This window comes from Gavialis gangeticus, unplaced genomic scaffold (assembly GCF_001723915.1).
Source record: "Gavialis gangeticus isolate Ggan-Ray unplaced genomic scaffold, GavGan_comp1, whole genome shotgun sequence".
In the NCBI taxonomy this organism is placed as follows: domain Eukaryota; kingdom Metazoa; phylum Chordata; order Crocodylia; family Gavialidae; genus Gavialis; species Gavialis gangeticus.
In genome coordinates, this window is record NW_017729031.1 from 104,766,840 (window position 1) to 104,776,781 (window position 9,942).

A 9,942-nucleotide genomic window follows, 5' to 3' on the forward strand; every position below is an offset into this window, starting at 1 on the left:
CACATACAGGCAGCCATTTACACATCCAACCAAATTTGTATTTAACTTCAGCTTTAAAAATTCACCCTGAAACTATTCTTAAAAATATTTTTAAATGACAGAATTGGCTAGCCCAGGACTTGGTTACAATCTCAATGTTCAGATTTAGAAAATCCAGAGCTAGACATGTGCCATGTACAGTTCATTTGAACCGCTGCTAAAACCCAAACATTTCATGCAAATATGGATATAATAAGCTTCATCTATGCTGGGACCAAAACAGTGGCAAAGACCTCATTTTAGGTGAATGAATTTTTCAATCAAGTTACAAAGTAGCACTAGTGGTATATTACACTTGGGTCAACGAATCCATGTTGTGATACTGACTCAGGCAGGTAAGAGACAGAGGATTACACCTCTCATTAAGGTACCTCCTGACATCTGATTCAAAACAAAGGCAATGGCATTTGCCTCTATAAAAGCAAGTAGGTTTATGAGCACACAGAGATGAATTCCACGGTAACATACACAGAAGTAAAGGTAAAATGGTCTTTAGGGTTACAGAGCACAGTGGGATAATTCCCTTTAAATCCATCTGGACAGAAATCGAGGAAAGAACATGCTGTGATATAGGAAAAATGGTAAGTTACTGTGCAAGCCTTCACACATTTTGAAGCCAAGCAACAATCGATTTGCAAGACTTTGATAATATTACCTACCTTCACTCCATGTCCAATATCATCTAGAATTGTGTAATCAATAGGTTTTCTAATGTAACGAACCGGTCGCTCCAGGTTGGCTGGTGCAATAATTTTGTGGGTCCTTGAGGTGTTCTTATTTGTAGTCAAAATGCCAATTTCTCTTCTAGCAACTTTTTCTTTGTGAATGTCCACTGTCTGTAAAACATAATGCATTTACCAATAGAGCAGAATATTACGTGCAGATTTGACAAAAAATGTTCAATCCTAGGTGATCGTTTTCAATGTACTATGACAAAAGTTGTTTATCTTCTCTTCGTTCAACATACTGTTAGAATTTGCTATCTTTAATCATTTATTTATAATTAATAATGTCTTGCTTCTCTTTACAATTAAGCAAATTCCATATTTCAGGCTGTTAGTGGCATGGTTTCTCACTGCAGTAATTTATTCATCCTCAGGTGGCAAAGGAGAATACTGTTCAGAAAAATCAGACGCTATAAGTGGCTCACTAAGCATAACAGCTTGGCTCTTTTAAAGTGCTCAACATTGACCTGCCTATTCCCAATGAAATCAATAGCTAATTTCCTGGGCTATCCATGTGAACAGTGCTGATCTCATCGTAAAATCCCACTCTACACATGCATCAATAACTGTAACAGGAGCACTATTAGTATGCAGCAAAGTAGTAATTAAGAAGTCACAACTGAAAAAAAAAAAAAAGATGCTTCATCACAGCTCCAGAGATATTAAACAAATACAGGTGCAACATCCGGCTGGTACTTTGCATTTTCCTGCTCTCCACTTAATGAAAGACTCAATCATTTTTGTAATTCATCCCTGAAGAAAATGCAGTTACACTATCAGAAAATTTGGTCCCTTGCATGCATAAGTAACCTGTTTCTGAACGGCAGTTCTCAAACTTGCCTCTACTCTGAGCAACTTAAAACTCCCTTTCAAACATTTAACCAACTTGACTGTGCGCCTTTCATCTTCTACTGCAATACATGTTTAAACAGAAGTATCATATTTACCCAAATCCAAGACAACTTCGAATTTAAGACTTTAATTTAAATTATAATTTTCCATGTACAGATTCTAATTATTGGAAGGTTGTCTTAAATTCATCCCCCGCCACTGCTGAGACAGAGAAAGTAGCGAAGGGGAGCAAAGAGCCACGGCCCTACCCCTGTTCCCCCTCATACCTGTCTCTTCCCCCTCCCCCCCCTTATCTTCTGCAGCAGCTTCAGCTCCAGAGCAGTCCTGGCCTGCTTGGGGTCCCAGAGGCAAGCAGTGGGATGGGGTGGGGTGGGGTGAGGGCAGGTTGTACAGTCTCCTCCATGCTCCCCGCGCACACCACCAATCTCCCCCACATGCCCATGTCTCCCCTCTCCTGCCCCACCACAAGCCCACACCCTCAATGCATGAGCCACCTCAGTCTGGGGTAGGTGGCAACTCAGCCCTGGCTTTGGCCCAGGTCTGTGGCCAAAGCCTGAGCCAGAGCTGAGCCACTGCTTAACCCAGGTCAGTACCCAAATCTAAGACAAGCCTTCGCACCCAATTCCCATACTGATAGGTAGGGGGGACCTTGTCTTGGATTTGAGTGAAGATGGTAACATTACTTACAGTATTGAGAACAGATTGAAGTAATTTTAAAGACACTACTTAAGTCACCTTATTTTTCTTCTCACAAAGGCATAGCGTTCTACTTGGCACCAAACCTCCCCCCACTTTGTCTGCAACTCCAACTGTTAATCTCTCCAGGTCAAGAAGCACTATGACTTTGCTTTCCTTTTCTGCTATCACTCTAATTTTGGTATGATTAGACCCATATTGGTCAGATTTGAATTTACACCAAAGAACACTTAACATAAAGCAATATATGAAATAGTTATGCACAATAAAGAGGGGTAATGGATTCATTTTAAGTTGCTTCAAAACCTCTTAAAATTTTAAGTGCCTTGGCCTGGGTGATGACTAGGTAAAAGCCATGTTATTTTAAAAATTACATTCTTTCTTACTGTGAAGAAAAGCAGCTCTATGAGTCATAACCCTAGAGGTATGCCACCCCCAGGATATGAAGCTAATATTTTCAGCTAAACCTACATTGCTAACTTCACCTGAAGAAATTCACATTGTGAGTATGCTTTAGCTATAATAAACTATTCAAAAGGAAACTCGTTAAGACTTCTCTAGTAGCTTTCTTGTTACTACTTTAAAAATGAAATGAATGTTTGTGAATGGTACCCAAGTTCATTGTGCAGTCAGAAGGCAGGGAAATTCTACTTGCAAGAGAACAGAATCAGCAAAAAGATCTGTACCGATTCCCACAGTGACAAAGTAAGTTTTTACTGTTTACATTCCTGTTTGTGCTGCTCTCACCAAAACTAACAGTAAATTAGATCCTGTTTCAACCCATATTAGAAAGCAATCCTCATCAGGTTTCAAACAAGTATACCTATACAAATGTTTTGAACACAGGGTTGCACAGATGCCCTGACAAGAATAAGATATACAGGGCTAGTAGTACTGACAGTCAAGATAGCCTGATGTTTCCCACTAAAACTTCTTTCAGTTGCCTGTAAATTTTGCTGAACTAAACGTTGAGATGAAATTTTCAATGGCAGGTACATGCCACCTAAGGTTGAATATTTTTGAAACACTCAAGCCAAAATGATGCAGTTATTTCTGAAAACACAGCTAGAGGAAAAATATATTTTTCAAAGAAAGAAAAAAAAATCTAGTAACTTTTTCTTTGGAAAGCTCAAGTGCACCCATACTTTGGATCAAGGATTTGAAATACGAAAAAGGATTTGCCTGTGTGAGGGATGCACCATCTGCCACAGAAGTACACATGAATTTGGTCAGCTTATAGAAAACTTGGAAAAAAGTTCAATTTCCACACACAAAGCAGAGATTTGGAGATTAACAGCTAAAATCTTATAAAGATATGTCCTCACTGAGTGTGCATAAGCTCATGCATAAATAAATGATGCATCCACCACCCCACAGAAGGACTAAGCCTGCTCTATCCCCTTCACAGTGCTTACCTATGACTAGACTGCACATTCACCATACTCCAAATGCACATGCTGCAGGCCAGAGCCACACAAATCAAGGTGGGATATGACACCAGTATTGAGAACAGGAAGGCTATCTTTTGAGACAGGGAAAGACACGAGGAGGAGGGAATGACCAAACCAAAAGCCAGGGGAAAATGGGACTGAAAATCAATAGGATTGGAGGAGACAGACATTAGGGTAAAAGAGAAAAAAGAAAAGAGTGTGCAGAGACACTGGCAAAAGAAGCCAAAGGAAACGTGAACTAACTGGATAAAAAACACATGGAGGGAAACTATGACTATGAGCCAACAGGGTTGCTGGATGTGGAGCGGGCAAGAAAGACTTACGGTTCAAGGAAACAAATATCACAAGCCTGTGGGACTAATACAGAAGGAAAAAACTGGAACAGGGAGCCATTTCTGAGATACAAAGGAGGAGGGAAAAATTAGATGGTACGTTGGAAAAACAATTAAACTTCTAGGTAAATGCTCAGAAGAATTTCTCTTCACTAGAACACACTCTTCTTTTGACCTGGGACGGTACCCAAGATCCATGTGTCTCGCTAACACTCTGCTGTAAATATGTGGGAAACCCATTAGCAAAGCATTGCATCTCCTTTAAAGTTCAGCAACAAAAAGGATGAGACCCTACTACTACTGTCAGTTATTCCAGTAATTCAAATGGCAGAGGTCTGTGCGGTGAGCATAAGTGTTCCGGCCCTACTGAGGAAATATGTCACTATGATGCCCCATGAGAGAATTTCTATGGTTTTTTTCCCAGTTGGATTTTTTAATATTTCAGGAAATCACACACCAAAAACTACTTTAAAAAGCATGAAGGTTGCAAAGTCAAGCATTTCAATTGTTAGAAAATGCTAGAATTAAAGATTTCCTGTGCAACCTAAACTTAGCCCACTTGTGCCTATGTATTATGACAATCTAATTATATGGTCTCACACTATTTGTTTCCACTGGGCCCCTATTTCACTCAGCATGCTGTGCTTCACAGAATGGATGATGCCCAGTTACTGAACTATGCAGTATTTTATTTTCTCCTCAACTCAATGCATTAGTCCCATGCCTTATTTACTGAAACACTATTCAGAAGTTACTCTGAAGATGGAATTAATTTCTTCACGGAATTTCTGATCGTGCTTATTAGCAGAGAGCGCTTCACATGTTAATGAAGGTATTTTCACCCATGTTAGATAAATGAGTTTTACCCTCATACTGCAGAGAATTGAGACAGAAATGTCAATGTGCACAATACCTACTAATTTTGACAGTCCGATCTGGGATAACTATAACCTGATCTTTCAAAATATGTCAGCATTATCTAGCACTTCACATGTTCAAAGCACGCTCCAGATATTCAGCGCTTCTTCAAAACAGGCCAACAGTTTCTAGTTAGAACCCATATAATTAGAAACACAATAACTGAGCAACTATAGAAAGTTTGTTTCAAGTAACTTGGCCCAACATCACATAGGTAACTCTGCAGCAAAGTCAAGGATAGAATCCAGAGCAGCCTTAAACCTTCTGAAACATGAAACTGACCTCTTCCCACAATTCCCTTGCTCACACTACACATCTTCCAAAACATACAATAAGTTAGGGAGGAGTCCTATAGTCAGCCTTCTTCAGTGTACAACCCCATTCCATTAATAAAGCAGCTACCTCCAGTGCACTGAGGCCAACAGAGAGAGAGAGAGAGCATGCATGCATGCATGCAAGGGGAGGGGGATGACCCACTATGCAATCATGTGATTAAACAGTTTCAAACCACAGGGCAATAGGGAAAGTTAAAGCTGTACAGGCAACTCTAGTTTTACCATTTCATAAATTTACAGCATTTGACTTTGCAGCCTTAATATTATTTTTAGACATACTTTCTTCCCCTCAAGATGGTGAGCGTGCACATAGAGCAACCTTTATTAGCTATGTGACAAGATAAGAGGACAACTCAGTTCGACTCAGAATCTAAACTGGGTTTGAAGGCCTGCTAATTAGAAATATTTTTTAAACTTGTAAACCAAATATATTTTAGTCCTGGGGTCCCTCAATACAATTATGATGACTAAATATGCAAATAAATATATAGTGTCTATGCAAAGTTCCCAAACAATTTTTCTAGGACTTTCTTCTAGACTATAATTGTAATCCAAAATTCTTGGGAAAGGAAAACAACAGACCTGCAGACAGAAAATATCAGTTAACAGAAATATTGTTATTCCTCTTATAATATAACAGTAATGTCAAAATATGAAATTGAACAAATTTAAGAATCAACTTCTCTTACAACAAGGAACATTACATAGTAATGAAATCTTCCTCCTGCCTGGCACTAAAGTAAAACACCGAAGTATCTTCTGAGGCTTCACTAACAGACCAGCATAGATCAAACTAAAATTAGTTTACAACAGTTGTCAGTATTTCCTGCATTTAATGCATAAAGTATCTTAGAGAAATGCTCTGGTTCATGACTAGCCTCTTACGTGGTATAGTAAAACAAATACCAACACCATCTCCTTCATGATATATTGTATGTTACCAAGCAGACAGATGCTTAAATCATCACTTAAGCCAGACTAAATATGATTTTCCACTACACAATTAACCTTTGCCAAGTATGGAATGAAGGCTCTAACTCCTTTGTCCAAAACTGATTTCAGTGTAGAAAAGTGTATATAGCTATGCTAGGTCACAATTCCTTTCCTCTGTCACTTCAGAAAGATTAGAAAAAAACCCTTTCCCTCCCTTCCTCCTCTCCCCCCCCAGTGCCTGGGCTCTTAGGAATTCCTCACTACTGCATAAAAAGTGAACGAAAAAAGGTTTATAACTCACTGAATCCTAATAATATGACCGATCAAGTATCAAATTAAAAATAAAACATTGCCAAACTCTGTGCTAGCCTTTCCTGCATTAAGTATGATTATTCTCCATTTTCCTGACAGAAACAGAATTTTAAATGACTTGCTCTTACCCTGGTCAGTCATAATCTTGGCCAGATATAATTAGCTTTTGTAAAAGATACTATCTTGCTACTGTGAAAACTTGTTTCTATGAATTAAATAGCAGCTCTTACTAAATGTATAAATATATCTGGCTTCCTTAAGGAATACTGTAATAGCTATGGCAATACTATTGTACCAAATAATGAAATGTATAAAACTTATTAGCAGAGGATCATCTAATGGGAATTTTCTTGCATAGCAAACCCAGACTACCTCTTTATCTAATAGCTGAACTAAATGACTGAGGATTTTACTGAGGAAAAATACATCCAGAATTCAGCCTGAAAAGATTTTGCTGATGGGTTTTTCAAAAAAAAAAAAAAATTTCTTGTTTGGGACACTATTGCAGATACAAGATGTTAAAAATTCAATAAAATAGCTATCCTGGAATAACACAGAGACAGCTGATTATCAGAGAAAAGAACAAAGATTAACTGACTACCAAGAAAATGGGAACAGTTGCCCTCAACACACAGGTGACTGTTGCCAACAGCATTCATAAATCCCTGAAGCGACAAGCAGAACAGTACTGACAGCATATTTCTTTAACAATTTAGAAATGTCTATCAAGTAAATCTTATGGTGTGAATATATTCCCTGGAAAATCTCTAGGGGGAAAAAAAGGTTCTATGATCTCGACTCTAAAGTGAACAGGGATAAAACTAAACTAACAAACCAGCACCTTATAACATCTACAAAAAAAGAGTAGATGTACTTAGCCTTTTTTAAATTGACAGAACCTGAGAAATTTCTACCTAATCAGTAATTTCAGGCTACTGTCAACATTTTGTGAACCTTTCCAATTCCCAATTAACCTTGGGCCAGTGCTTCAAATTTTCAGATATTCAATTGCCTGTCAAACTTTAGAAACAATTACTATTATCTTGTGATATGCAATTCAAGATGCTTTCAAGGAAGTGAGGGCAAGCTGTAGACTTGATGAAGAACATGTTTGAAACAGCTTAAGTATATGTTCCAACTCATTCATTCATTCATCAGTAATCTCTGTGCCAATTTGAAATGGCAAATTTTCAGTATGCAATTTAGCAAAACACTGTACTAGTCTAAGTGCTGTGAAAAGGTTAAGCAAATAATAAGTGCATTAGATAATTCCTAGTGTTTCAGAATTGAGACACATCACTTCACTGTCACCTCTTACTTAAAAACTATCCTCCTCCTCTTATGAAAGGATTGCTCAGACCATTAGTTAAGCAACCTGTTTAAAAGGTAAAGTCTAGTCAAATGTCAGAGCTGCACTCATTTACAAGTTTGCCAACCTGATTTTCAGAAGTTAGTTTACTAGAATCAAGATTTATATTTTAAAGACAGCATTCTTAAGATACTGAAAAATATTCCATATCATAAATTAATAATACCTGGGTGGAAAATTAATCATGCTGGTACTTTTGGAATAAGCTGACAGTTCTCGTAACTTACGTTAACAGAATGGTTCCAAACATTTCCTGACAAAATGCCAAGAGGTACAGGGGGAAGTCAACTAACTCCAGGGGGCTGGCTCACCATGCTGCAGCAGCTTGGTGCTATGATTGGGATTTGTTTAGCCCTGTATTAGCAAGCTACTCCTGCAGCTGGCATCATTATGGGAGTCACCTATTGCAAAAGTAAAGCACAGCAGTTTTGGAGCAATGGTTATAAAACTGAAAGATGCGTAGTACTATGCTGACCACTCAGATTAGCCTCAGACCTTCCCAGCAGAGCAATAATAGGAGTACATGAACCACCACCATCACATCACTCCTCCTTGATCTCTTTATGGCAGCAACCAGGAGGATCTTGATCTATAATATTACCATGGAAAGGGAAGTTTCAAGAACCACCATATTTGCTCACATATCCCACGACCCCAAATAAGATTCACACTTTGTTGTAGGACACCAAAATGAAGAAAAGCGGTTTTCCAGAGTGATGGCCGATTCCTAACTGCATGGGATCGTGATCGTATGACTGAATCCTGACTGGTGCTGCTCAGGCAAAAGGTAAAATGCCAGTGGTACCATGGTAGAGGTAAACTGCCATTGGTGAATTGGCAGCAGCAACTGCCCGATCACTCAGCCAAAGGCTACTGCCACTTTTGCAGAGCTGTGAAAGGGTTAACACTGTAGCTCTGCCCCTGAGGCTGGCAGAGGAAGCAGCCATTTTACAGCATCTCCATGCTTCTACTCCAGCACAGAAAATCAGCTTTCCCACTTAAGATGCACACCACAGTTTTGTAGGGCTGATTTCAAGGGTAAAGATAGGCTTGGTATGTAAGTAAATATAGTAGACTAATACTGAACTTGAAAAAAAAATCATCTCTGAATAAATATATCTGGTAAGTCTCAGGTTTCAATAATATTTTTGAGTATTTAGAAGCCAGTGATAGCTGATTTGGGAATCTGAACAGTTAAAAGAAATATTATATTTAGATAAGATTTCTGTAAGCTAGAGTTACTCATCTGGGTTTTCCCAGACATGTCCTCTTTTTGAGTCCTCCAATCTCTGCCCAGGCGAGTTTTTCAAATCTGACCAAACATCCAGGTTTTTGCTTTGCTCTGCTGGTGGGAGCAGGAGGAGGAGCAATTGTAGGCAGGGAGCACCATGTGTGTCTGTGCGGGGCCCAGGAGCTGCAGGCAGGTAAGTCTAGGTTGTGGGGCTGGGGGAAGAGTTGCCTGCCCCTCCGGCAGGGGAAGAGGGTGGGGGAACCCTCTGAGGGCAGCAGAAAACTCTGTAGCCGGGCCGGCAGCACAGGGGCCAGTGCTCATGCTCACAAGGGCAGAGTGGCCAGAAACGCTGCCTTGTGGGAAGGGGGCCATGGCCAAGCCAGGTCTCCTGGCACAGTGCGGCAGCCCCAGCCCAAGACAGGGGGCACCAAAAGCCTCCCCTCTTCCCTCCAGCATTCACTGGGGCCAGACTCACTCTGAGCCACTGTGCTCTGGCCTGCTAGAGACAGTGGCCCCTCCAGCAGGGCTGGGGGGGAACAGGGGGTTGTGGGTCAGGAATGAGGGGCACCAGCAGGGACAGAGGGGGCTGCAGGTTGGGAGTGAGGGGCACCAGCATGGCTCAAGAGGGAAGGAGTGATGGGGGGGGCTGCAGTTTTGGAGTGAGGGGAACCGGCAGGGCTGGGGTTTGTGGGTTGGAAGTGACGGCAGCAGCAGGACCCGGGGGGGGGGGGGGGGGGGGAAGGGGGGGG

General features: G+C 40.4%; 1 protein-coding gene across 1 annotated transcript in view; it reads right to left on the reverse strand.

The window, feature by feature from the left end:
- Nucleotides 1-9,942, reverse strand: part of ABI2 (abl interactor 2) — a 114,854-nt gene that overhangs the window by 78,569 nt on the left and 26,343 nt on the right. Inside the window, exon 4 of the mRNA XM_019522908.1 lies at nt 699-875. Coding sequence (XP_019378453.1) covers nt 699-875 — 177 coding nt within the window. The remainder of the gene's footprint in view (nt 1-698; nt 876-9,942) is intronic.